This window comes from Cucurbita moschata, unplaced genomic scaffold (genome assembly GCF_002738365.1).
Source record: "Cucurbita moschata cultivar Rifu unplaced genomic scaffold, Cmos_1.0 Cmo_Scf00040, whole genome shotgun sequence".
NCBI lineage: Eukaryota > Viridiplantae > Streptophyta > Magnoliopsida > Cucurbitales > Cucurbitaceae > Cucurbita > Cucurbita moschata.
In genome coordinates, this window is record NW_019268556.1 from 1,408,360 (window position 1) to 1,435,875 (window position 27,516).

At 36.8% G+C, this 27,516-nt stretch overlaps 4 protein-coding genes, 1 long non-coding RNA gene and 1 other non-coding gene across 11 annotated transcripts; 4 read left to right on the forward strand and 2 right to left on the reverse strand.

Moving 5' to 3' along the window:
• Nucleotides 1-1,789: 1,789 nt before the first annotated feature.
• Nucleotides 1,790-2,562, forward strand: LOC111432751 (probable GPI-anchored adhesin-like protein PGA18). The gene is made up of 2 exons (XM_023069685.1): nt 1,790-1,803; nt 1,842-2,562. Exons 1-2 carry the CDS (start codon nt 1,790-1,792, stop codon nt 2,560-2,562), a joined length of 735 nt encoding a protein of 244 aa, XP_022925453.1.
• Nucleotides 2,563-4,226: 1,664 nt separating this feature from the next.
• Nucleotides 4,227-9,244, forward strand: LOC111432687 (SUN domain-containing protein 4-like). Of its 4 annotated transcripts, XM_023069612.1 has the most exons (6): nt 4,227-4,312; nt 4,609-4,697; nt 5,354-5,568; nt 6,603-7,966; nt 8,045-8,130; nt 8,986-9,244. In XM_023069612.1, exons 3-6 carry the CDS (start codon nt 5,406-5,408, stop codon nt 9,215-9,217), a joined length of 1,845 nt encoding a protein of 614 aa, XP_022925380.1. In that variant the 5' UTR covers nt 4,227-4,312; nt 4,609-4,697; nt 5,354-5,405; the 3' UTR covers nt 9,218-9,244. The 4 variants fall into 4 exon arrangements, with proteins under 4 accessions (XP_022925380.1, XP_022925383.1, XP_022925381.1 ...); XM_023069615.1 differs by lacking the exons at nt 4,227-4,312; nt 4,609-4,697 and adding an exon at nt 4,786-4,897; XM_023069613.1 differs by lacking the exons at nt 4,227-4,312; nt 4,609-4,697 and adding an exon at nt 4,927-5,062.
• Nucleotides 4,457-4,528, forward strand: TRNAW-CCA. Its single transcript has one exon. It is a non-coding gene; the product is annotated as a tRNA-Trp (tRNA).
• On the reverse strand, nt 8,483-8,979 carry LOC111432691. The gene is made up of 2 exons (XR_002708679.1): nt 8,745-8,979; nt 8,483-8,700 (listed from the first exon to the last, which is right to left on the reverse strand). It is a non-coding gene; the product is annotated as an uncharacterized LOC111432691 (long non-coding RNA).
• A 763-nt stretch (nt 9,245-10,007) lies between the features above and the next one.
• Nucleotides 10,008-13,591, forward strand: LOC111432689 (probable glycosyltransferase At5g03795). The gene is made up of 4 exons (XM_023069616.1): nt 10,008-10,405; nt 10,485-10,717; nt 11,461-11,809; nt 12,648-13,591. The coding sequence occupies exons 1-4, from the start codon at nt 10,145-10,147 to the stop codon at nt 13,308-13,310; spliced, it is 1,506 nt and encodes a 501-aa protein (XP_022925384.1). The 5' UTR covers nt 10,008-10,144; the 3' UTR covers nt 13,311-13,591.
• A 903-nt stretch (nt 13,592-14,494) lies between these two features.
• Nucleotides 14,495-27,491, reverse strand: LOC111432684 (dynamin-2A-like). Of its 3 annotated transcripts, XM_023069609.1 has the most exons (23): nt 27,008-27,491; nt 25,947-25,997; nt 25,711-25,831; nt 25,299-25,391; nt 24,037-24,098; nt 23,683-23,800; nt 23,082-23,424; nt 22,521-22,668; nt 21,528-21,629; nt 21,328-21,447; nt 20,858-20,941; nt 20,468-20,595; nt 20,072-20,156; nt 19,854-19,992; nt 17,944-18,020; nt 17,133-17,189; nt 16,751-16,901; nt 16,465-16,625; nt 16,178-16,291; nt 15,523-15,590; nt 15,185-15,354; nt 14,758-15,038; nt 14,495-14,726 (listed from the first exon to the last, which is right to left on the reverse strand). In XM_023069609.1, exons 1-22 carry the CDS (start codon nt 27,158-27,160, stop codon nt 14,803-14,805), a joined length of 2,781 nt encoding a protein of 926 aa, XP_022925377.1. In that variant the 5' UTR covers nt 27,161-27,491; the 3' UTR covers nt 14,495-14,726; nt 14,758-14,802. The 3 variants fall into 3 exon arrangements, with proteins under 3 accessions (XP_022925377.1, XP_022925376.1, XP_022925378.1); XM_023069608.1 differs by having other exon boundaries at nt 14,495-15,038; XM_023069610.1 differs by lacking the exons at nt 25,711-25,831; nt 25,947-25,997; nt 27,008-27,491 and having other exon boundaries at nt 14,495-15,038; nt 23,683-23,795; nt 25,299-25,384.
• Nucleotides 27,492-27,516: the final 25 nt, after the last annotated feature.

A 27,516-nucleotide genomic window follows, 5' to 3' on the forward strand; every position in this document is an offset into this window, starting at 1 on the left:
CAAATAGAAACCTTATCTAACAAACAAGGTGGGCTTCAAAGAAACACGGGACATGTTTTTAGGGTTTTTTATTTTATTTCTTGGAATATATTTTATATAGAGGTAATTACTAAGAATTTTATATTTGATATATTTTATCTTATCTCGGATTAGTAAAATATTTTCTCTTCTTTTTTGGATTTAGTTTATAGTTCGTATTCTATTTAAACGTTGTGAACATTAATGAAAATTGAACTTTAGATCCCACTGGGACTTTTGATTCTACCTATGTTTCTCGAACGTCCGATCTCACTTATGTTTCTCATTCTTAACATGGTATCAGAGCTTCTCAGTATTAACATGGTATCTCGAACGTCCGATCTCACCTATGTTTCTCATTCTTAACATGGTACCAGAGCTTCTCAGTATTAACATGGTATCTCGAACGTCTGATCTCACTTATGTTTCTCATTCTTAACATGGTACCAGAGCTTCTCAGTATTAACATGGTATCTCGAACATCCGATCTCACTTATGTTTCTCATTCTTAACATGGTACCAGAGCTTCTCAGTATTAACATGGTATCTCGAACGTCCGATCTCACTTATGTTTCTCATTCTTAACATGGTACCAGAGCTTCTCAATATTAACATGGTATCTCGAACGTCCGATCTCACTTATGTTTCTCATTCTTAACATGGTACCAGAGCTTCTCAGTATTAACATGGTATCTCGAACGTCCGATCTCACTTATGTTTCTCATTCTTAACATGGTACCAGAGCTTCTCAGTATTAACATGGTATCAAAGCATCATTCTTAAAATTTTAGATCAATTTAAGACGTTGTGAACATTAATGAAGAAGGGACTTTAGCCACTAGGACTTTTGGTCCCACTTATGTTTCTAGGATGTTTGGTCCCACTTATGTTTCTCATTCTTAACATGGTATCAGAGGATCATTCTTAACATGGTATCAGAGCTTCTCGTAATTAACATGTATCAAAGTATCATTACGGGTTGACTGTAACAGATTTTCCAAAACTTTTACTATTTTCTTAAGCTAATGATATTTTTTTAAGCATTTTCCTCTTCTACCTCTTCTTGAAATTCGACATCTAAGATCCTGAATAAAATGTGGGAAGTTTGACTAAAAAAAAATAGAGGTTTTAATTTCTCATCGGGGATCGGGTGTTTCAATGTCAAGCTTAACGTTTTAGGGTTATTCCCTACATGTATTACTTGAGGAAAGCCCGGTAGGGCTACTTACATCTTCTTTCATGTTGAGGAGCCTCGTTTAAGTCCTTAAAATGCTTAAAATTCCTCGTATATTCTTATGAAGGTCCCTTTAATGAAGTATGATTTCACGACCATCAATAAATCTATAAGAGTCCATCAAAAAGATACTCAACTTAAGTAAAAATTAAAAGCCGCTGATTCAACTCAATCAACCACGTCATTGTCTTCTACCTATGCAATAGAGAACACATTGGAAATTAAATAGTCAAACATTCTATATTTGGAATACTCAGAAACCACCAAATACAAGAGCCTCTCTAAATTTGGTGGTTTTTTCTCAATATAGTTTTCCCATCAAACTATATATAGGGCTTCACAATCTTAGAAAAATTCAAACACCCACGGCTTTGTCATTGCTATTCTTCATCATTTGTGAAACAAGCTTGTAACCCTAACCGTACAACTTGAAGAACTTGAAGACAATGGCCCTGGACAAAGGTTTCAAGCTCTTTCACACCCTTTTCTTAGTGATTGCTTGGCAATGCTGTGCGAAAGTGGGTGCCACTTTTGGCGATGTCACCGGTGATGTGAATCTCGATAATCAATTTTCATTTCGTGCTCTTAGATCACATGAAGCACAAACCCCAACAGTTGCACCAATTGGAAGTAGTACAGAAGTCCAAGTGGATGCACCATTTGGAAGCATTGCTCAAACTCCGAAGGCTCTAACCCCGGAGGCTGCATCGGTCGGAAGCAATGCTCAAACCCCCGAGGCTGCATCGGTCGGAAGCAGTGCTCAAACCCCCGAGGCTGCATCGGTCGGAAGCAGTGCTCAAACCCCCGAGGCTGCATCGGTCGGAAGCAGTGCTCAAACCCCGGAGGCTGCATCGGTCGGAAGCAGTGCTCAAACCCCGGAGGCTGCATCGGTCGGAAGCACTGCTCAAACCCCCGAGGCTGCATCGGTCGGAAGCACTGCTCAAACCCCCGAGGCTGCATCGGTCGGAAGCAGTGCTCAAACCCCCGAGGCTGCATCGGTCGGAAGCAGTGCTCAAACCCCCGAGGCTGCGTCGGTCGGAAGCAGTGCTCAAACCCCCGAGGCTGCGTCGGTCGGAAGCAGTGCTCAAACCCCCGAGGCTGCGTCGGTCGGAAGCAGTGCTCAAACCCCCGAGGCTGCGTCGGTCGGAAGCAGTGCTCAAACCCCCGAGGCTGCGTCGGTCGGAAGCAGTGCTCAAACCCCGGAGGCTGCGTCAGTCGGAAGCAGTGCTCAAACCCCGGAGACTGCGTCAGTCGGAAGCAGTGCTCAAACCCCAACCATTGCACCAATTGAAAGTAGCACACAAGCATGAGTAGCATCGGTGTGTATGGAGGTTTCTTTGGCTATTAATAAAGTAAAACCTAAGCCAAATTCAATCCGTAGACAAATTCATTATTTCTATATTTTTTTCTTAAATGGAATTATTTTCTTACATTTTTTTTCTCATATTTAATTCTCTATTTTAATTATAGATTGATATTTTTAATATTTAATTAAACACGTTTTTAAAATGGTACCGCTTCACATTCTATTAAACGAGACCATTCCCAATGACTATACCAACAAATTGAAGAAGTCTTGAAGAGCAGCCGTTTCTAGAGGCTTTTAGGGTCCGATTTCTTCATGAAACGTCTTTGGTTTCTTCATGAAACTTTTTTCAGTGTGTGGCCTTAGTTTTGAGAAACTATCCACAGTCAGCAACTCACCCGAAAATGCTAAATCTCCTTTTCTTGTGCAGCTTGTTCTAGAACGTATGAGCTCTCGATTTCTTCATCAAAGTTACTTATCTCAATTCTCCTAAGCTAAATGAATGCTCAATTTTAAGAAAAATCGGTTGCAGGTGAGAAATCAGTCCTTACCCCAAAATTTAACTCGAAACTGACCTTCTTTAATTGGACACTCTTCGAGACTCGTTTGCCTTCATGGTCTTCTGCGAAAGTACTCCTTGAAGGTACAGAAACTACATGGGATTGGTCACACTCAGACGAATTTGTGTGTAGGCTTTTCAAGTTTTCTTTGAAGTTCTTCAATGGTGGACAGGATTGGGGGAATGGGTTTCAGCCTCTTTCAGCACTCGGTTCCTTCATAAAACTTATGGAATTTGGACGAAAACTGAGAGTAGGAAACCCAAAAACTAACTCAACGACTATAACTCACGATTGAAATCTCAACTTAGCTCGATTCTTCATCCAAATGAAATATCATATTAGAGGGAGCTTAGTAGAGGGAGCTTGAATTCTGATCGTTGGATGTGATGAAGTGTGTCTCCTCTAGAACATACTCAAATTTGGTGAAACGATGTGAAGTGTCCCTTCTGATAGTTGGATGTGATGTGAAAATTCAACCGTTGAAAATGGAGATTCAAAGAATTTTCTAATTACTACTCACTAGCGGAAATGATTTTATGGTCTGTGGTATTTTCATAATTATCTCGAAGTTTAGGGGTATTTTGGTAATTTGACATTTTATGAATATTTTATTATAATTTTTTAATTTTTTCTAAACATTCTTTCCCGTCATTTTTTTTATTTTTATTTTTTCCTTCTTGAGCACCTTAGAATTTCTTCTCGATAAGGAATTATTAAAAATCTGGGAAGTTCCCTACAAATTAGAAAAATGACATTTTTGTCCTTAACGCAATACTTTTAACATTACTTGAGTGCTACAACAGCAATCATACTTGTCATCACAATACTTTTAACTTTACTTCGTGTGTTACATCAACAATCATACTTGTCGTCACAATACCTTAAAATTCTTCCTCTACATCCTTCTCAGACACACCACGAACGTGTTGGGGCATGACTCTTCCCTTCTCGTCTTCACTTTCTCGTAGGAAGGAATAAAGTTGATCTCGTGATGAAAAACACATACACCGCTACACAACCTAAACTTACATGTCATCCCCCATCTACTACTATAAATATTGGCGGTACCATAGTGAAAAAAAAAAAAAAATTGAGAGGGCATCCACATACCAAAAAAATACGACCAATTATGAGCATGACGACCATTCGAAGGGGACGTTGTCACGCCCGAGATAGCTTCTATCGAAACTTGAGGTAGCGGGTATGAATATTTAAATGTTACCAATTAATTGTCCTCATATTAAATGTTTTTTTTTTTTTTTTTTTCTATGTCCTCCTAGAAATGTTAAGAAAATATTTTAAAAATATTTAAATTTATAAACGAAATATATCAACATCGGATCCGTGGCGCAATGGTAGCGCGTCTGACTCCAGATCAGAAGGTTGCGTGTTCGATTCACGTCGGGTTCATTTTTTTTAGAAATTTTTCTTCCTCCCAAATTTCGTTTTTGTCCTCTTCCAATCGTGTCGTAATTTCACCCTCGTTACAGATTAGAACAGCAAGGGAGCCAGATCGAGAGGGAAGAAATGGAAGCTGATCAAGAGCCAGCAGGAGCGAAGGAAAAAAATGGCCATGAAGGTAAAGAAACTTTCAGATTCTCTCTCCGTTTCTTTCTCTGAATCAATGTCGATCTCGAAAACGTTAAGTTATGGTGTTCTTCGTCAAAAAAATGCTTAAAGTATAATCAAAGAAAGCAGACATTCGCGGAATGAAATCCAACACTGTTTACTTAATTACCATAATCGTTGACAATTCCTCGATGACGCGGCAACCACGCGGTATATTTCGCTTTAATCTTTGGCGTTTCATTGGACTTTCCCTGCTTGTTGCTTTTCCCTTATTTCTTCCAATTAATCTCAATTTTTAATTTCTTTGGAATCTCAATCTGCTTCTTCCCTTCCTATCTGGAAAATTCTCTGGTAGTTAATTGATTTTGAAACTAGGTTTGTCATAGATGTTCTCTGTTTCTAGATAGATGCCTGTGATTTGAATTCTGGGGTTTTCTGTATTGATTTTTTCATTAGTTTGAAATGGATCTGGTATTGGGTGATTGATTGGAGCTTCGATCGTGGGTTTTTCAGTGGGATCTGCTCCTTTGTTTGCTTTTACTATTCTCTAGATGTGAATTTAGGACTCTGATTCGTATCGAAACCGAAAATTGCTCGTTCTTGTTTTTGTTTTGGTGTTTGGAGTTTGATCTTAACGTGGATTTGTTCCCTCTTTTCCTTATGCAGTTAGGCATCATTTTGTAGTTCTTGAGCAATCAGTGATTTGAATTGATGTGCAATGCGGAGGCGTGTTGGAGCTCTTCTTCGTGATAGAAGAGCTGTTGAAGTGTCTATTAGTGGACGGAATCATTTGAACAAAGTTTCTCTGTCTTTGGTTTTTGTTCTGTGGGGACTTGTCTTCCTCTTTAGCTTATGGTTCATCCGTGGGGATGGCTGTCAAGGTACGGTTTGATCAAATCATTTGATTTCCTTAGTAAAGATTTCTTTGAATTCAAACTGATTACACTCCCCCATTACACCACTCTCTTTTGGTTTCTGATCCTGACTGAGCTGTTTTCAATTGGTTTTTATCAGTTGGCTGCTTCCTTGTTTCCAACATATAATTGGATTCTTCAAAAAGTTTTGAGTAACTATGACGTTCTATTATCCTTTCTTTTATTTTCCAACGCGTTGGCAAATATTTGTCCTTTCGGCTTTCTCTTCCGGGCTTCTCCTCAAGGTTTTAAAATACGTTTGGCAAATAGTTGTCCTTTGGGCTTTCCCTTCTGGGCGTCCCTTCAAGGTTTTAAAATGCGTTTGGAGAGGTTTTTCACACACTTATAAAGAATGTTTCGTTCCCCTCTCCAACCGACATGGGATCTCACACCCCTTATATTGCAAACTAAATTCTGGTGTTTGTTTCAGTTTACCAGGTTGTGAATTTTCTTGACGCTGACAAGTTGAAGATTTTGATTTATTTAATATTCCCATTTTGAATATGATGCTCTATATTCTTACATTCATATAAAAAGAAGACAATACAGTTTGTGTTTTCGTACTTTAGGGTAAAATCAGTGGGAAATATAATCATATAATTGATTGTTTTGATCGTTCTTTGTTTACAGAAATAATAAAAGTCCTTCTCTAATGAAATTTGAGCATAATGATACAATGACCAGTATGTCTATGTGGATATCATAGTGTAAGCTTAGTAACCTTACAGCTCAAAGGATATAATTGAGTAACCCCCTGCAAAGTACTTTGTTTCCTGAAATTATATTACAGAGACGATTCTTAGTGGAAACTTTAATGGAGTAAGCACTTGTTTAAGTTAGTTTGGAACTGTTGAACTGATTTGGCTTTGTTATTCATCACCAAATGGCTCAATTAAATGTTAAATATGGATTTTCTACACTAATAATCACCAATTCATGATTTATTCACCAGAATAGTATTACTGGTTGATTATCTATGCCTTCTTTTCTTTGTGTTTCAGAAGGATCAGTTTTACTTCCTGATGGTGCATCTAATTCAAATGAATCTACATTGGAAAGTAACAAGGACTCTGACGTTTTATATGAACCTTCAAAAGGAGAAACCGATTGTACCAGTCATTTAAATGATTCGTGCTCAATTGATGCTACAAGCCATGACGTTTTATACGAACCTTCAAAAGGAGAAACTGATTGTACCAGTCGTTTAAACGATTCGTGCTCAATTGATGCTACAAGCCAGGCTTCTGACAATGAAATGCTTTCAAGTGAAGAAAGTAGCAGTCATGTACTAGCTGTTACGGGGTTGCCTGAGGCTGAGAGCTCGAGCACCGGAGTAAAATCTGAAAGTAAACCTCTCAAGGTAGATATGTCGTCTGACACTGTTCTACTGGGCCTTGAAGAATTCAAAAGCAGAGTCTTTACATCTCGGACTAAGGATGAAACTGGTCAGGCTGGGAATACTATCCATAGAGTAGAACCTGGTGGTGCAGAGTACAATTACGCTTCAGCTTCAAAGGGAGCAAAGGTGTTGGCTTTCAACAAGGAAGCAAAAGGAGCTTCTAACATCTTAGGCAAGGACAAAGATAAGTACCTCAGAAATCCATGTTCTGCTGAAGAGAAATTTGTTGTCATAGAACTTTCAGATGAAACCTTAGTAGTAACAATCGAAATCGCTAATTTTGAGCACCATTCTTCTAACTTGAAAGAATTCGAGCTACATGGCAGTTTGGTTTATCCAACAGATGTTTGGTTCAAGCTTGGGAATTTCACTGCTCCAAATGCAAAACATGCACATAGATTTGTTCTCAAGGATCCAAAATGGGTGAGGTACTTAAAGTTGAATCTTCTTACCCACTATGGTTCAGAATTCTATTGCACACTCAGCACTGTTGAAGTTTACGGAATGGATGCTGTTGAAATGATGCTAGAGGATTTGATATCTGCTCAACATAAACCCTCTATATCAGATGAAGCTACTATCGATAAGCGAGTAACTCCGTCCCAGCCTGGACCCAATGATGTAGGACAACAACATCGTAGAGAGTCGCAATCTCTTGCTAATGAGGAAAGTGATGATGATGATGTCGTTTTAGAACTTTCAAAGAGTAATATACCTGATCCGGTCGAAGAATCACACCATCAACAACCTGGCAGAATGCCTGGTGACACTGTTCTCAAAATTTTGACACAGAAAGTTCGTTCATTAGACCGAAGTCTATCTGTTTTGGAGCGGTATCTCGAGGACTCAACTTCCAAATATGGCAATATATTCAAAGAGTTCGACAAAGATATAGGAAATAATGGTCTACTTATTGAGAAGACTCGCGAGGATATAAGAAATATTCTTAAAGTCCAGGATAGCACAGTATGTCATACGCTTCTCCTTTCAATCCATCTTCTACTAATAACAATGCCAATTAACATTGGTTTGTTGTCATTGCAGGATAAAGATCTTCATGATCTCATTTCTTGGAAGTCCACTGTTTCCTTGCAGTTGGATGGTCTGCAAAGGCATAATGCTATTCTCAGGTTTTTGACACTCCTCCCCCCCACCCCACACACACACATCTTATAACTGTTCCTATGTTCTATTTTTATCAAAATAGTCCTTTTATGCTGTAGTTTGAGTGTTGTAGTGGCTGCCTAAACCATATTTTGAAAGGAGTTATGGGAAGTATTTTTAATCAAAGAATGTGTAGCTATTCATGAAGTTTTCGTTACTCATAGCTATGATATTTACTTGTGGAAATTGTTTTTTTTTTTACCTTTTCTTTTGTTTTGAAAACTTTTTCCCCCTTCTTTTTTCATTTTTTTTTAATTTTAAAAACACTTCTGAAAATGCTATTGATCACGGGGAAGGAAAGTGAGATCTAAATATTACTTTGATATTTGATGAGCGGTCGTACTATGATCGTTTGGGCGACATGGTCCCACACGCTACACACAAGAATGAATTATTATGCGGTCGGTAAACTCTTTTTGCAGACAACCTATCAAATCATCTCACGTATTTTTGAATATTTCGTTCTGTGTCATGTACATGTCTTCGGTCTTTCATTTTGATGTTCCTGCTCGTGCCCAGAGAGAGAGAGAGCATAACTATTGTTTTTTCAAATACAACAAAGATATTTCCTTATAATGACAATTGTTTTTCTTTGTTTATTACTTTCCTTCCTACTTTCTTCAAACTATTTTTCATGTATCGTATCCAATCAAATTCCTGGCAAATGTTCTCATTTCCTCATCATTCTTACCTAACATTTCCTTTGGGGAAAAAAAAAGACTTGGGAATCTTTGTTACCTTCAAAAACTGTGCAAATTTCTGTTTGTTGAAATCTTCTTGTAGTGGTGGAAGATGCTGAAAGCTTCTGTTTTGTTTTGCAGATCTGAGATTGAAAGGGTCCAGAAGAATCAAACTTTTCTGGAAAACAAAGGAATAGTTGTTTTTGTTGTGTGCATCATTTTTTCATGGTTTGCTATTTTAAGATTATTTTTGCATATTGTTGTCAGAGTACGTGAGAGAACAAATAGTTCCAGGAAATTTTGTTGTATAAGCCCTTCCTGGTATCTATTACTTTTGAGCTGTTGTATTATTCTTTTCATACAGTCGCTATAATCATGGATTGCCCCCTTTTTTCATCCATCTTCCTTCAATTTTTCAGCTTTAATTAAAGGCCCTTCTGATTCAGATGAACTTGAGGTACTTTTAAAAAGGGTTGGGACAATAGGGTGGGAGCGATATGATTTGTTGAAGGCATGTTCAGGATATATTATGTGACTCTTATGATATACGATATGATATGTGCATGGTATGGATTGTTATGTCTGAAACCATGAAAACGTTATGATATGACTTATATGTTACATGAATGATATGATATTATTGACAGGCAAAACGACAACTAGTATGTGACTCTTATGATATACGATATGATATGTGCATGGTATGGATTATTATGTCTGAAAGCATGAAAACGTTATGATATCACTTATATGTTACATGAATGATATGATATTATTGACAGGCAAAACGACAACTAGTATGAAAGATATTGTAACGGCCCAAGCCCACCGCTATCAGATAGTGTCTTCTTTAGGCTTTTCCTTTAGGGCTTTCCCTCAAGACCTTAAAACACATATGCTAGGAGAAGGTTTACACACCCTTATAAATGGTGTTTTGTTTTCCTCCCCCAACCAACGTGGGACATCACAAATATGATAAATATTCTAAGAATTGATGTGAACAATGTTATGATATGAAGAAGATGCTAGCAGAGTTGTATTATGTGTTTATGCATTGGGGGATATCCCTATTCATTCACGATAATACGAGCATGTACACTACTAGACAGGAGATGATTATTATGTTTAATATAGCTGTAATGGAAGAACGAGCAATATGCAAACAACATTCATAACAAGAATTGAGAATCTCCCTCATTTTCAGCAAGGAATTGACTCACAAAGAAGCAATGAATCTTGTGTTTTATGAGCTGTAGAACATTATAGTTATTAGCACACACTCACAAGCATAGTATCACTTATGATGATGGTTATGGCAGATCAAAGGCATGGAGAAGGAGAAATGGAGCATTCTAAGAAGCCATTCTTCTTCACATCTTTTAACCCATTTTTGTTTGTGTTAATTTTTCTTCCTTCTCTTGTACTTGTTTCTCTAGTTTGTAAGCTTGATTTGGAGATTCCTTGGACGACTGGCTTGGATAAGGTCTTCTCAAGTTTTGCTCCTCACTTGCTTGACCCAGCTGCTTTGGACCTCAAGGGACACTCTTTTTCCTCTCCCATTGTAAGTATAAAATTTATCGTCGCAAATATAACTCGTTCGTACCTTTTGTAACCTCGTTGACTTCGATCATGATCATCAGGAAGGATCACAAACAACGGTACCTGAAAGTAAAGAACGTAAGGGAAAAGATGCAACTCCGGGGATCAGTAGAGTTGAGAAATACAGTATGTTGGAGAAAATAGAGGAGAAGTTGGGAAGAGCAAGAGCAGCCATAAGAGAAGCGGGTCGAGTTCGTAACCTTACGTCTGTACATGATGATCCTGACTATGTTCCTAGAGGTCCAATATATAGAAACCCAAATGCTTTCCACAGGTACGAGTTTAAATGACCATTTTAACCTTATGTGTCTCGATTTCAATTTCAATTTGGATTCTATAGTCTAGTTTAAGGGATAATTTTAACCTTATGTGTCTCGATTTCGGTTTCAATTTGGATTCTATAGTTTAGTTTAAATGCAATTAATTTTAACCTTATGTGTCTCATTTTCGGTTTCAATTTGGATTTTATAGTTTAGTTTAAATGACAATTTTAACCTTATGTGTCTCAATTTCGGTTTCAATTTGGATTTTATAGTTAGTTTAAACGACAATTTTAACCTTATGTGTCTCGGTCCTACTTTTTCAACCATGTGGCGTCGTGATCTTGACACACTCGCGACCAACCTTAAGGGGAATCAAGTCCCATATATATTTTTCACCCTGGTTTTGTGGCTTCATCGGACCTTACGCGAGGTTTGTATTTGCCAACCGAATATCGCTGGTGCGAAATCCAAGCTTGTTCGACCACACACGCTGTCTGCGCGTGCATTTTCAATCGTCTACGATACAACCGACTTGTTAGGCCAAGTCACTCAGCTCGATCTTACCTCTACTCAAGGCCAAGGTCTCTCATTGTAACCATGACTAACGTTTACATTAAATCTTTGTTAATTTTCATTGGTGGTAGAGAAACTAAATTGAAACCCGAACTAGAACATATAACTAGAGACAAAATTGAAACTAAATTCAAACCCGAACTAGAACATATAACTTCATTGGGTTCGGGTTCGTGTGCAGGAGCTACCTAGAAATGGAGAGGCTTTTAAAGATATACATATACAAGGAAGGAGAGCCACCAATGTTCCATGAAGGTCCATGCAAGAGCATATACTCCACCGAAGGAAGGTTCATTCATGAAATGGAGAAGGGAAACTCATACACAACCAATGACCCTGATCAAGCCCTTCTCTATTTCCTCCCTTTCAGCGTTGTCAATTTGGTTCAATATCTCTATGAACCAAACTCTCATGATGTTAATGCCATTGGCGTTGCAGTCCAAGACTATATCAATGTCATCTCGAACAAGCATTTGTTTTGGAATCGTAGCCTTGGTGCTGACCATTTCATGCTTTCGTGTCATGATTGGGTAAGCAGCTTTGAAATGTTAGGAATAGCGACTCTTATAATGGTACGATATTGTCTACTTTGAGTATAAGCTCTCCCCTCGAACAAAGTACATCATAAAGTCTCCCCTGAGGTCTATGTAGCCCTTGAATAGCCTCCCCCTTAATCGAGACCCATTCCTTTCTTTGGAGCTCTCGAACAAAGTACACCCTTTGTTCGACACTTGAGTCATTTTTTACTACACCTTTGAGGCTCACAACTTCTTTGTTCGACATTTGAGGATTCTATTGACATAGCCAAGTTAAGGGCATGGCTCTGATACCATGTTAGAAATAACTACTCTTCACAATGGTATGATATTGTTCACTTTTAACATAAGCTCTCATGGCTTTGCTTTGGGCTTCCTAAAAGGCCTCATATCAACGGAGATGTATTCTCAACAATCCTTCCCTCGAACAAAGTACACATAGAGCCTCCCGTGAGGTCTATGTAGCCCTTGAAAAACCTCCCCTTAATTGAGGCTCGACTCCTTTCTCTGGAGCTCTCGAACAAAGTACACCCCTTGTTCGATACTTGAGTCACTTTTGACTACACCTTCGAGGCTCACAACTTCTTTATTTGATATTTGAGGATCTTATTGACATAGGTAAGTCAAGTGCATGTCTCTGATACCATATTAGGAATAACGACTCTCCACAATGGTATGATATTGTTCACTTTAAGCATAAACTCTGATGGCTTTGCTTTGAGCTTCCCCAAAATGTCTCATACCAATGAAGATGTATTTATTACTTATAAACCCATGATCATCCTCTAAATTAGCCATTGACTTCGAGCTAAGCATTTTATCTTCGTCGCAGGGGCCACGAACCACCTCGTATGTTCCGTATTTATTCAACAACTCCATCAGGGTATTGTGTAATGCAAATGTTTCAGAAGGTTTCCATCCCTCTAAAGACGCATCGTTCCCAGAAATCCATCTTCGAACGGGAGAAATCGATGGACTTCTCGGGGGACTCTCGCCATCTCGTCGACCTATTCTTGCATTCTTTGCAGGTCGTTTACACGGCCACATAAGGTACCTACTACTGCAAAAGTGGAAGGAAAAAGACAATGACGTGGTTGTTTACGACGAGCTTCCAAGCGGAGTATCATACGAGTCGATGTTGAAGAAGAGTCGGTTTTGTTTATGCCCGAGCGGGTATGAAGTAGCGAGTCCAAGAGTTGTGGAAGCTATATATGCTGAATGTGTACCTGTGTTGATATCAGAAAGCTATGTTCCTCCTTTCAGTGATGTTTTGAATTGGAATTCATTTGGTGTGCAAATAGAAGTGAAGGATATAGGAAACATAAAAGAGATACTAAGAGGGATATCTCAATCTCAGTACTTGAGAATGCAAAGGAGAGTGAAGCAAGTTCAGAGACACTTTGTGATCAATGGAACTCCCAAGAGATATGATGCTTTCCATATGATACTTCACTCGATCTGGCTCAGAAGGCTGAACGTACACATTCAGGATTAAGTAAGATCGATATGAATCCAACCCTGATCCATCACACGGACTGAAAGACCAATTATAAGAAGTAAGACACAGAAGATTCAAAAGGTCTTTAATTACTAGTCAATGTACGAGAAGAGATAAAGATTTTTTAGTCCAAATTTTTTAATAATAATAGTATATCAAGTCGAGAATAGAGGTAATAAATAGTCGAACTACTATTTAAGACTATTTATGTCATAAGTATTCTTTTCTTCAATTTTCATTTAATAGTTTTTAATTCGAAGTCATTTACTGGGCCAAGAACCCACTTCGAAGGTTGGTTGACATGTAAAGGGTCTTGTACCCATGCTTCAAAATTACCTTGTCAAGCTACAAGAAAGAGATTTTCGGAAGTCCATAGAAAAAATATTGCTGATTGCCCGAAATGTGAAGCAAAAATATTCTGATAGACGTTCTTCAGTAATATCATCATGACTTTCGAAGTCATGCGCAGTAGCAATACTAAACCAAATTAGACGAGTAGTAGAATCCTGAACTAAACTTTGGCTAGACCTTGGAAATCTTAGTGCTGTAATGCCTTAGAAAAATGTTTGATTGTGCTGAACTATTTAAAGGCATATAATAAAGTTTGAGAATTAGTCTTTTACCAATTCATTAGATTAGTCTATATAAGGATTAGTCTTTTACCAATTCATTAGATTAGTCTATATAAGGATTAGTCTTTTACCAATTCATTATATAAGTTTATACAAGCTAATTCTAGATTGAATTATCTTAGGATCTCTAATATTAAACTAATTTTGGAATGAGTTGGATCTAAGAAAGCATCTCTAAATACTCATTTTGCTTATCTCAAGCACGTTTGAAAGAAATTACTCGAGTTTTAGTTAAGGCCGCTCTCCTAGTTGAAAGGTTTGAAAAAGAACGTTGTTCTCGTACCAGATTCAAAAGATTAGCGCACCATTCGAGGCAAGATCAGAATAGACATTACGATTACTAGTAAATAATTCAATCACACATATATATGAACACCAAAATTGAATTGTTGCGAGCATAACGAAAAAGATGCAGTCTGTTACCGAGCCATTACAATCCAAAAAGTTCTTATATTTCGATCCCGCTCATTGGTTGCAATCCTTCGTTAAATTAACTTTATTTCTAGTAGCTTTGCAAATCCACCCTCACAAATTCTATTCAAGATTCACTTTACACTAAGAAATAACTGAATATTATATTATAACCCATTAGAAATGGATATGATAGTACAAACAAAAGCATAACTAATGCATTCAAATACATTTTTCTTGTCCAAAAATGAATAATGGTAGAACAAAAACTTGAATCTAGTCTTGTATTTATGAAGAAATCAGAGTATAACCTGAGACTGAGAAATGTTGTATATATACACAAACCTCTCTCCACTTTGAAGTTTCTAAGGAATATAAACTTGAGGAGATCACTAAATATGACCCGATGTTGCTGAGAATCTGAATCATCAAGTTCTGTTGTGATGCTAGAAGTATTTCGAACCAGAAGATGACTGTGGAGGTGCTGGTGGCAGACGGTTTGGAGTACGACGACTGCTCGAGTTCGAACCTGAGTTTATGTCACCGTTTTGTGCGGGATCGTTAGAATACCTACTGCGGCCGTTGGAAGAAGATCTTCTGGAGTCGACCCGGCCATTAGCAGCTGCATCAAATGCAGATCTCCAGTCATCTCCAGGCGTTCCGCTAGTTCGGGGACTACTTTCTGCAAAGATTCGTCGCAGGTTCACAGGTTAAGTTGTATAATCGCGAAAAATAAAATGATGCCATGTTTCTACTTCAGTTTCATTTTACAGAAATCAAGCAGATCAGTAACGTAACATATTTGCTGCAACTAGTGGCTAAGATTACCTGCTGCATCATTGTCGGACCAACCAGCAGCAGCTGCACTATTATCGTGGATGCTGAGCTGGCGCGTAAGTTTCGAAAGGAGAGAGGATTGTTTTTGATAACGTTCTCTCCTCCGTTTTACGTTCGGGTCCTCCAGAAGAAGCTCCTCAATCCTGGCTGAGCTTTGGCCACTGTTCATCATGAGCATACAATAAGATGGATTTCGATCTAACGATCTTTCGATCAACGTTAAAATGAAAATATTCAAGAGTTAAAAAGTAGAATTAAAATAGATAATATGTAAGAATATAGATCTAACAACAAATCAAGTCTATACCAACATTAAACCCAAACTCTACCTGATCGAGCTATATAATTGGTTTAGCATGTCTTCCTTGGCCTTCTCAACTTGACAAAGTACAACAGCCTGCAAATTCAACAACTCTATGTTGAAGACAAAGACATGAACTACATGGGATAATCATTTGAACATAAGTTTCTATCCAAGATGGTTGGGAGGGAGTCCCATATTCGCTAATTTAGGGTATGATCATGGATTTATAAATAAGGAATACATCTCCATAGGTACAAGGCCTTTTGGGGAAGCCCAAAGCGAAGTCATGAGAGCTTATGCTCAAAGTGGGCAATATCATACCATTGTGGAGAGTCGAGATTCCTAACATGGCATCAGATCCATGCCCTTAACTTAAACATGTCAATAGAATACTCAAATGTCAAACAAAGAAGTTGTGAGCCTCGAAGGTGTAGTCAAAAGTGTCGAACAAAGGGTGTACTTTGTTCGAGGGCTCCAGAGAAAGGAGTCGAGCCTCGATTAAGGGGAGCCTGTTCGAGGGCTCCATAGGCTTCGGGAGAGGCTCTATAGAAAAATACATGTCCATTGGTATGAGGCCTTTTGGGAGGCCCAAAGCAAAGCCACGAAAGCTTATGCTCAAAGTGGACAATATCATACCATTGTGGAGAACCGTGATTCCTAACAATTTCAACATAAATTACCTTGGGGACATTTGCAGCCAAACTATTTAAAACTGCTTCAACGTAACCACGAACTTCTTGAGACATCCACCGCAGCTCTTCTTCAGGATCAGCAGGTTTTCGAGTCATTGTGTCCTAAAGAAAAAGTGGATAAACTCTATAATGTTAATTCCAAACTATAGTCAAGAGTAAGAAGTAAAAGAAAATTAAAGTGCATGACAAGTGCTATTTTAGACGTCTTCTCACAAGAAAATTAGACAAAATCAGAGTAAAGCTAGGTAATAATAAAGCAGAGTTCGATGACATACTAGAGAGCCATCAGATAGACTTTGCCGCAAGGTAAGACCACCTCCAGAGGATGCACCTTTCGTTTGCCCTCCTCGGGACGGTTGAATGACACGGCGTATCTTGTTTGTCCATTCCACCTTGTCGGCGACGCTCTCGGCTTTCAAAACAACAGCACTATGGGCTGAAGAACAAAGCACAATTGAACCAGCAAACAGGTTTTCAACATAGAATTTACAGATTTGTAACATTTATAAACAGAATATTACGACACTTGCAATAAACATAAAAGAACCTTAGTAAATTTACCTTTTAAAACAGTTTTATATGGAACTTTGCTGGTAATCTTAAACGCAAGACTTGGTCCCTTTCCAGAATCTGGCCCATTTGCCTTCTTATCCTTTGAACTCTTTGAAGGTGGAGGCTGTTCCTCATCTGTAACTTCTTCTATATTACAATCCTGTAAACATTTTTGGCAGTCAATGTGGCCATTCAGATAACCAACAGTAATACATGACAAAATCATTGTTAAACTTCTAGATGATTCCATTACATATGACAAGATTTAATAGAAGAAAAAGAAAAAAGCAAATAATTATTCGGGATACTTAAAATCGAGGAACGAGATGGCATTGTTTATGTGGGTGTGCCTGTTTACGAGGGGAGCAGTGGTTCATTATGTTCTGCATACCTCTAAAGGAATGACACCACGAAAGTCTCTCTCTTCTTGCTTCTTGGTGTATCCAAGCTGCACAATGCGGGCATAATATTAGTAAATAAAGATAATAAACATATGTCATCTCTCCGGGTCAACACGAAAAGATGGCATGGCAGAAACTCATAAGTTAACTTATTTACCCAAAATTCAGATGTGATATTCAAATATACATCATGTGCTCAAAGAACAGAGAAGCTACTGCAATATTATCAGTTGTTATGTAATGGTAGAAGATTGCCAACACATGAACTTATAAAATCACCAGAACCATGCATATAAACTACTCAGATTTTCCTCTTTAATATCGCAAACTAATATATAAAGAACAACATGATGAAAGAGCACATTGAAGAACAAATGAAACAAGTTTTCCACTTGAAAACAAGAAGCACAATCTGGTAGAAGCATACATGCAGTCCCTAACCGAACTTGAATGGAGAGAGTAAATTTTACTCCAAGGAGCATATTAATGCATGCAAAGACTCTTCTTCAAGATACACACAATAAAACACTTATTTTGGCTTCAAGTATAAGCTCCAACTACCTTGAACACATCAGCTGTTTGTGTTACAACACTGTAGGTTCCTACATTCTAAAATCATATCTTCATTTACACAGTAATAATAAAGCATTAATACTGATATGATGTCCAGTGCTAAAACCTGTAGAATTTACATTAAATGGCAGTGCTGAAAAATATATGAAAAGAACAAATGGTAAACATTCACAGGAACCACCCATTTCTACTGACCATTACAGTAAAAGTTCACAAAATTTTACATACCTTTCCAGTCTTCTCATTCAAAACAAACCATCGCCTGCTCCAACCATTAGTTTTTGCACTTCTCTTTAACAAGAAACCTGCATATAGAAACAAAACTTTAAAAATAAACCTGCAAATTTAATAGTCGCTTTAAAGTTTACTCTGAAATAAACTGCTCTTGTAATGTAACCACAGCGCACAAACTATTATGTAAGCCATCATACAGAATTCCAAATGTAAAACAGTGGTCACAGCTTTAAAATTGCAGCGCAGACAGATTGACATGAGCACAATACAGGGAGGAAGTTCGGGAGTTGGAGGGGTCTAATTCTTCTTTTGTGGGTGTCAATCACTAGACCATTTTGTAATTAGAACATTGATCTTGCTCATTTGAACTGAAGTCCTTTATGTAGTGAGTATCAGACTTATTTTCCATTTTTCTTTTTTTCTTTTTTTCTTTTTTTGGCTTTTCATTTCTTTCGCCATTGTATTCTTTGATTTTTTTTTTTTTTAATAAAAGTTCAGCTTCTTACCAAACATGAGTACGATACAGCATGGATATGCTGACAAATAATCACAGTAAAACATAAAATGTGCATGGAAAGAACTAACTAATTGGATCTAAGAACTCTCGTGAACCCTCATGGATATGCAATCCCCTAGATCACAAATGCTAAAACCGCCAAATCATCCCAAATGACTATAACTCTTGAAAATTTGATCTAACAAACTTACGGAAGAATAAAACATTTAGATCTAAACATCCAAGAACCCGAAAACGACAAGAAATCACCTAAAGGGAGAGTAAGATCTAGATTACCTTGTTAATAAAATATCTCAAGAAAATTTGTTTGAGATTCGAATCATTTCATAAGCAAGATAAATCAGGTAAAACTTAATAAGCATGCAGCCTAAACTACATGAAAAATGTAGTAAAAAGAGCGTTTGTGCTTTCTATCCTCAAAATAATACCCTTGACCTTCCATGAGACATTTCAAGAATCGTAACTTTCATACTCTATGACCATAATTAACCACGGTGTAAATGTAACCTTAAAGTAAATAAAACGTCTTAAAATTCATTAATAAAACACCATAACTCTAGATTATCATTAACCCAAAATGTGTAACAATGAAGTTTGATTCTTCATTAACGTAGCATTATTGCAACATGAGTTTATCTTGCGATAATCTAAACAACATTTTTTTTAACTTATCTTCCTTGGAGATCCTACTGTATGATTGAGATGTCTTTATATTAAAAGTTCATTCTTCTACATATTCCAAAAGACCCAGCATTTTACTTCCTAAGTAAAGGTTTAACGGACTCCACAACCAATAACCATTAGGTAAGCATTTCTAACTTCAATTATAATGCACAACAATAATTCCAATGATCCAGTCCAACGTTATTCCTTGATTTGTGCGTTGTTTTTCTTTCTTTAATCCACATGTTCAAGTATAACTAAGTGTTAGAAAGACAAAGTTACAGAAGAGTCAAGACTATAGTTTGAGTGTCCAACTTTGATCCGAAGTCCAACAAATATTATACTCATGGATGATATCCAGAACAAAACTGCCAACACGAGTAACAGACTAATTATGTATTTTATTGCATCTCCATGTTAAAAACTAGATGATCCAGGTACTGCTGCATATTTGAAGATTCGAACATGTTTCAGCTTGGGGAACTTACTAGAATAACAACTCCAAATAAATCCGAACTAAGTTACTAATCAAGCACTACACAGTTCATTTAATACTAGATTTAAGGGATAGAGATAAAGTAGAGACAAAAGTATAGGAGTCCCATATTAATTTAAAAGAAGGCAAAGAGAGTCTCCTAAAACAAATTTCAAAATGCCTTCATAAACAGCTGAAAGAAATATGTATGATGAATATTGAAACCCGGTAATAGCATTGCATGCATACCAGCTGTTATCTCTCCTTCAGCACCTGCTGTCTTCAAACCCGTACTTTCCTGCGCTTCCTTCTCTTCCGTACTAGGTTTTTCTTTCATTGATTTCAAGCTTCCACCAGATTGCTGACTATTTGTTTGAGGACTACTTGCCTGGGAAAAAAAACTATACTAGTGAGAAAAGCAAACACAAATGAGAGCTGGCGCCCCTAAATTAACTCGAATGACTCACCCTCTTTGACATCACTTGTTCAGCCTCTTGTCCTTTTTTTGATGATCTAGTCTTCACTTCCTCTTCCCGGCGCTGTCTTTCCATCCTAAGTTGAGAAATAGAAAGTGATCTCATTTACAACCAATTTACAATTGAAATTTAAATTTCTTGTCACCAAAAATTGCATAGCATGCATATACATAGGAGGTTGTGGGAATGGCGTGGATTTCAATTGGAATGTGCACGGCATTCAAGATCTTACAATTTCACACACAAAAAAAGTAAAAATTGAATAGCAATACGTTCCAAAAAGGACAGAGCTGAAGAACAGATTAGCAATATTAGATTTCATCATGCGTGTAGGATTTTTTCCCCCTTCTTTCTCACAGCAGCACTACAAGAGTGAACCAAGCTTACCTTCTTTGTACAAGACGTATAAAATGCTGCGGTGGAACAAATGCTCGCTCCATGTCAACTAACGCCACAACCATCTTTTTCGCTTCATTTTTAAACCCATCCAGGGCAGCACTTGCAATGGCCACAACCTAGAAAAATAATTGGTTTTAAAGGTGGGAAAACAGCTACTTAGAGCTCTCTCAAAAGAAACAATTTATTTGAAAAAAGAAAAAATAAATAAAACCATTTAGAAGAATTACAGCCTATATAATAAAAAATAAAAAAATAAAAAACCCTAGCACAAAAAAAAAATCAATGCAAACTACAAAAGAATGTAAAATAGAAGTTTTAAACTATGAAATCCTAAAAGGCTAAATGATGTGATCAAAAACAAAATAAAAAGCCACCCACCTCTCTTTTGAATGGTGGGTATCTTCCAAGACCTGGGGTGCCATTAGCAGCAGCAGAAACAATATCTATCAAAACCCTGTGCACCTACATTTTTGCCAAACCAGAAACATAATGAATTTCTTAACAATTAAAAGAAACAATGAAATTCTCCTGGCTTCTCATGAAGAAGTTAGGAAAATTATGAGGCTAGAGTAAAAGTATCATTGTGTAATCCCAAATTCTATATTTTTGGGTTTCTAAATGGCTCCTCATTATTTATTTAACTTCTTCTAAGTATGGGTGGATGTCCAATCTGGTTTTTGTTTCTCATTCACCAAAAAGATTAAGCAGAACAAAAGAAATCGATAAGCTAAGGCTCAAATTCTAAAAGAGAATTCAAAACAAAAAACAAAAAAATATTCCATATTTAGTGCTCCATGACTCCAAAATTAAAGAAGCTAAACATTTCATGCCCTTACGCATACATTTACCTCGTCAACACAGAGACGTGATGGTTCTTTTGCAAGCTCCAAAACACCTTTTATTAACGATCTCAAACCCTTCTCAGGTGATATAAGATAAGGCTGATAACCATCAGCTTCTAATACGATCTGTCACAAAGAAGTCGAAAATGAATCTACAGCCTGATAAAACATAAACTACTAAAAAAAGGAAGGAAGATAAAACATACCCTCTTCACATTATTAATATCGAAGTGTCTGTCTAAAGGTAATTGCTTGATTCGATTTGGAAAATTTCCCTCGAAGCTAGCAACAATTTTCCAACCTGCACCCTGATATGCTAAGTAACGTTAGACTTATAATCACAACCCTCACTGCAATTCACCAAGGGTTAGCTTTGTTCTGACAGTGAAATTACTTCAAGTCAGACTAGACAAGTAATTAGAGGAAAAAAATGATTCCATTACCATTTCACTAATAATGATTCATCGTACTTTCTAACTTATCCAAGTATATTCTCCATGCATATGAAGAGAACTCCCAAGAGATACACTTAAACGCATTCCCTTGCTAATGAAGATTTCACAGTTCATATAAATTGTTTTGGATCATCTTTAAAAGGAAATTAACCAGGATCATTGAACATACAAACACAAAAGAAAAGCAACTTTTACTGTTAGGACTTACTTCTTTTTCCTTGGGAAGAAAACTACATGCTGTACGAGTTCACTTACAATAACCTCCAAAACAAGTTTATAAAACATAGGGTAGAGAAATAAGAGATAAGAACAAAAACAGAGAAGAGAATTAATAAGATGAACTCTACACCCAACCAGCAGACAAGGGGCAAAACTTCATTGAATCCACCAACCCCAAATTCGTGACTACCCTTTAAAGCAAAATCATGCTTTATCATAGAATTTGCTTCCATTTCCCCTTCCACGTGTTTCAACACATCCATCCTTCTAACAGTAAGACATTAACATATAGCAAAGTCCATCATAAGATTAACTTAAATTATTAGGAAAAAAACTGTATATGCACAGAAGAAAACTCCGTCATGCTTAACAATTTTATAGAAAGGTTAAAGACGTTGGAAAAGGGCACTATAAGTCCAGCCCCAACCTAAAAATAAAGACCATCGCAATAAAAAATAAGTACCACAACTTGTCTTGCAGAAGTAGAACTGTGAAAAAAGTAAATAAATAAAATAGAAAACCTACCTCACCAGAGCCTATGTGCTGGAGAAACTTATCTTCAAACTCACGGCAAAGTTCCAAAGCTAGAGCTCTAGTCCCCTCAACGCCGTTCACCATTTGCTCACCAAGCCTAACTAACTCATCCTGAACTATTTGAGACTTCCCTTGTAACCTTGAATAAAAGTAAACTATAGATATTAACAGGATGTGAATTTCATCCAATGTGTTAAAAATATACATTTATCCGATTGAAATTCTGCCAGATAAATATACCACTAGAAAACCACAAATACAGCAGATACCATTCTTAAAAACAGACCCTCATTCAGCTCAAATACTGAAATTGACCCTGGAGGCACTTTAAAATGCGAACTATTTGAAGTTTTAAATCACAAATGCCAAAAATTAGAACATCAAGATTAGTGTTCCATGATTTCTTTTACCCAGGATACATTGTGAGAAATAGGTGATCTTAATTGTTACTACACTTGCCCTGGGTACAATAGAAATATTGGGGGCAAATAAGACCAAACATGCACAACAGTTTGTCAATAAATACTTCGTAAAATTTGGGAAAAAAATTACCCAGAAAGAAGATTAGGAAGCCGGACTTTCATTTGCTTCCGGATTTGTTGGGACAATGCATCAACTAAAGCTAGCCTGCCTAGCTTACTTTGAGGGGCACCAGTTAGTATAGATTTTAGACTTTCACTCTCTGCTCTCCAAGCAGTCTCCAAGGAATTCTCAGAGCCAACAGATCCAGACTGGGTAGTAGCTATTGAAACCGACTGACCGATTAAAGCAACCCACGGGATATCAGATGCTCGTGCTGGCCCTTGATTTAACAGGAGAGCCTGCACTGCAGCAAGAGACTTCTGGTCTGAAGAAGCTTGGTCAATTTTGCTAATTACACCAATGGTTCTGGTACCTATGTTGAGGATATCTCTCAGATTAAATCACTTAAAAAATCCAGTGGAATATAGAGAATAAAATATGCATAATTTGATATAAATTAATAAACCAAAACGAATTTTAATATTCAAAATGATCCCTATAAACAGAATAAGAAAAAACCAAAAAAAAAAGAAAAAAAAAAACAAAGATCCATGATAAATGTTTGGGAAGGTCGAATAACATAACACCGAACTTGGAAAAGAAATGTGATCATGACTGTGAAGCATATTACCTTCTGCATCAAATTCCTTGGCAGCTCTTAGGGCTCTAGATGAAGCAATTTCAGGAGCTTGAGCTGCTGGTACAATAACTAGCAAAATTGCATTATTGTGTTCGGCATATTCACTAACCTATGCAAAAACCATCAAAATATAATTACTTAAACCATCAATAACAATCATCACCAAAATATAATTACTTACACCATTAAGAACAGTCTACCTACTACGTCACACTATCACTTGGCTAAGAATAAATGCATAAACATTCTGCATGGATAATGGATTCAGAGTTTATCCGAAAAAGAGGCACTAGCTTATTAATCTTTTACTCAAATACGTGAGCAAGTCCATGAGAAACTACTTACCACAGAATCATCCATGGCCCGTTGATCAAGCCCAGGTAAATCAACCAACTTGAGTGGAGGTGCTGAAATGAAATTGTGTAAATAAAAGTCTAAGAAAGGATAGCAAATAACTGAATGAACTAGATACAAATAGTTGATAATCATTTTTCATAAGAAAAATATCTACGTATGTAAGACCCTGACAATTTCAACATGCAAAATGACAATTCAAATTTCATCAGAGATAGAACCATCAGATAATAAAATCCTATTCATACAGGGTGGGTGCATTAGTTTTTAATTTTCTCTTGAACATTCTACGAATATTTACAACAAAATTGCTTCATTGGCTTTATAGGCTGAATACTTCTTTGCACACTCGGAAGTTGTTTGCCTAAACAACTAATAATAGAAAATTAATGATAAACAGAATTATAGAGCACCCAATTGACATGAAAAGTAACTAGCACCCAACATCACTTTTTCTATAACAAATACACGACTTCCTTTATTATGGACCAGAAACTGAATATGTAATGCTAACATTTCAAATATAGTCATGGATAATCTTATTCTTCAAACATTTCATTTTACGAAATATTATGTTGGCTAGATTATCAACATTTCTGTGTTTCAAAATAAAATCAAGATCAGTTATTCAGTAACCAACAGAATTCCTGAGCACGGATTGGACACAAAAACAAGCTAGCATCCAACATCATCATGTTTTCTTTCCATAAGAAAATTAATGATTCACAGTATGATATATATACTTATTTTTAAAAAAAAAACATTAATACAATAAAAACTGAAAAGAACAAACTTCACCACTCCACTATTCCAAGATAATGATTGCTATAAATATTCAAAACTAACCATGAAGTGACCTCAGCCAGCTAAAACAAAAGGGAACTTCACATGAGAAAGCTTAAAGTAGGAAAAGTGCAATAAGAAGCAACCAGACAATCACATCCAAGAGTAACCAATTTGCATAAAATCAAATAATTGATCATATGATTTCTTTCTCTTTTTTTTTTTTTTTAAATGAAAAATCATGTTTTCATCGAGAAGAATGACATAACACTTGTTTATGTGGTTGACATAGTAAGATATTCAAATAACAGTTTTACCAGCACTAATACACCAGTGCACACATATTAAAGTCCTAAGAAGTTCACACTTCCAAAGAATTATATTAAAGAATTACATATTAAATTGAAAATTATTAATAAGAAAAATTAAAGACTTGCTGCATACTCCAAAGGCCAAATGAACAAACTAACCTGTACTTGTGCGAAGCTTTAGATATATTTCATCTCGGCTCTTTCCTGAAGAACCCTTGCTCAACCTGTCCTGTAGAGAATGTCGCAAAGCACCTATAAAAAAATTGGAATTAGTGCTGACACTAATTCTAAATAACCATTAATATCTGAAATATCATCACCTCTTATACTAAAATTGCAGTATAGGTAACACACAACCAAAAGCTTACAAAGGAAAAGATGCTAATAGACATTCTACAGCCAAGGCCCCAAGGGCAGATCATCAATATTTTTAAGTTCACACAGAATATTGCTGAAAAAGAAAAGAAAAAAGAGAGAGAGAGAGCAAGAACCATTCCTCTGTAGATCAATGCTTATTATCAATTTGCAGAATGATTGATTTTAAAAAACGAGAATTTGTTAAGTTACTAACTTGCAGAAACCTGTTGAGATTTATTATCAATTTGCAGAATGATTGATTTGCTACTCAAAGAACTATCCCTCTGCAGATCAATGCTTATTGGAGCTCGTGTAGCACCATTTTCACCGGTTGGCTGGACATAGAATGGAAAATAAATTACACATAAGAATAACGTTACTAAAATCGCCCTGTAGATCAATAGAAAGAAAGAAAGAAAGAAATAATCAACCAAGTACAATTTAACTTACCAAAACAGGATGCCCAATTAAACTATTCAGAACTGCAGATTTGCCAGCACCCTGAAAATTATATCAAGGAAATAAAGATATCATAAACATCTTCATAAAATAATCAAGTGTAACATAGGAAGGAACAAAAAAATACTCAAGATGGATTCATTTCATTCTTCCAATCAAGGTAAATTTTCAAAGAGCTAGACATGATCTTCAAGCATATGATACTTCTAAATACTGCGCTCATTATCGATCTCCCTTTCCAGTGCAATAAGAGTTACAAAAAATCACAAGGATTAGAATTCCATACATTTTAACTTCTGATTGAACGGAAAAAAAAAATGCAGCTCCAGAAGCACGACAACATAAAGAAATGAGAATTGCATTAATAAAAGGTAAGCATAGCAAAAATTTCCGTCATAATTGGCAAGTGTTTGAGGCTTTTGTCCAGGTTTTAGATTTTGAAAAGAATAAGAATCCAGAGAATTATGAACAGACGACCGATAAGAACTGAATATACTATCAGATACTGAATTGCTGGCTCAAGAAAAACCTCAAATTTTCGATGTAAATACAACTCCAACTGCAAACCATGATGAATAAAAAGTCCTAACTCATACTAGAGTTTTCACAGCCAACCAATCACTTGTAACTGTCATGGAAGAACAATCCAAATAAATAATCCACCGCACTACTCCAAATATTACTGTTCCACTACAAGCACTAAGACTTTGTTACAACGGTCAATCCATGAAGGTGACCTTTCAAATAGTGCATCAACAATTTCCAAAGTAGCAAAATAATGAACTAACAAACATGTCCTATCACAAGGGAGCTTTAAATTTCTTCGACAGCAACTTGAAGTTCAAAAATCTAGCAACTAGACGACATTAGATTTCACATCGTTCCATTACTAGAATACTCCAGCAAGCTGAACAAAGATCTGCCACCTCCGACTAAAAATTGAAAAACTCAAATCTAGAAAAACGCTCCAAGACAAAGCACACAGAAGGAAACTGATCCGATAATCAAAACGCAGTAACAATACAGAAAACGAGAAGAAATGGTGAACTCACAACATTGCCCAAAGCCACAACGTTGAGGAAAGTCACAGCCCTACGAGAAGAACCACCAGAAGCAGAATTCTCATCAACATCTTCATCGGCAAGCAAAGCCGCCGCTTGGCGCATCGATTCAGCCAACTCACCCAACTCCTCGATCGCGTCCATTGTATCCAAAGAAAACTACCCAAGATCGACGATCTAAAACTCCGAACAACCCAACTCAAGAAATCGGTAAAAAAAATCAGAAAAGATTACAAATTCAAAGTGGAGAAAGACAAGGATATCGATTAGATTAGACCCTAGAACAGAGACGGGAAGAGAGATCGAGGTAGAGCTCTCCAAGCCTCTCTGGGTCTGTAAAAGATTTTGAATTTGAATAACTAAAGAACGGAAGGGGTAGATTTTGTGAGGGACGAGGGTTTAAGAGAACGAAGAAGAAGACGAAAGTTCACAGTTTCTCTCTCTAGAAGACTCACTCCTTCTCTCTCTTACTGTCACTGTTATTTGCGTTTTGAATGCTC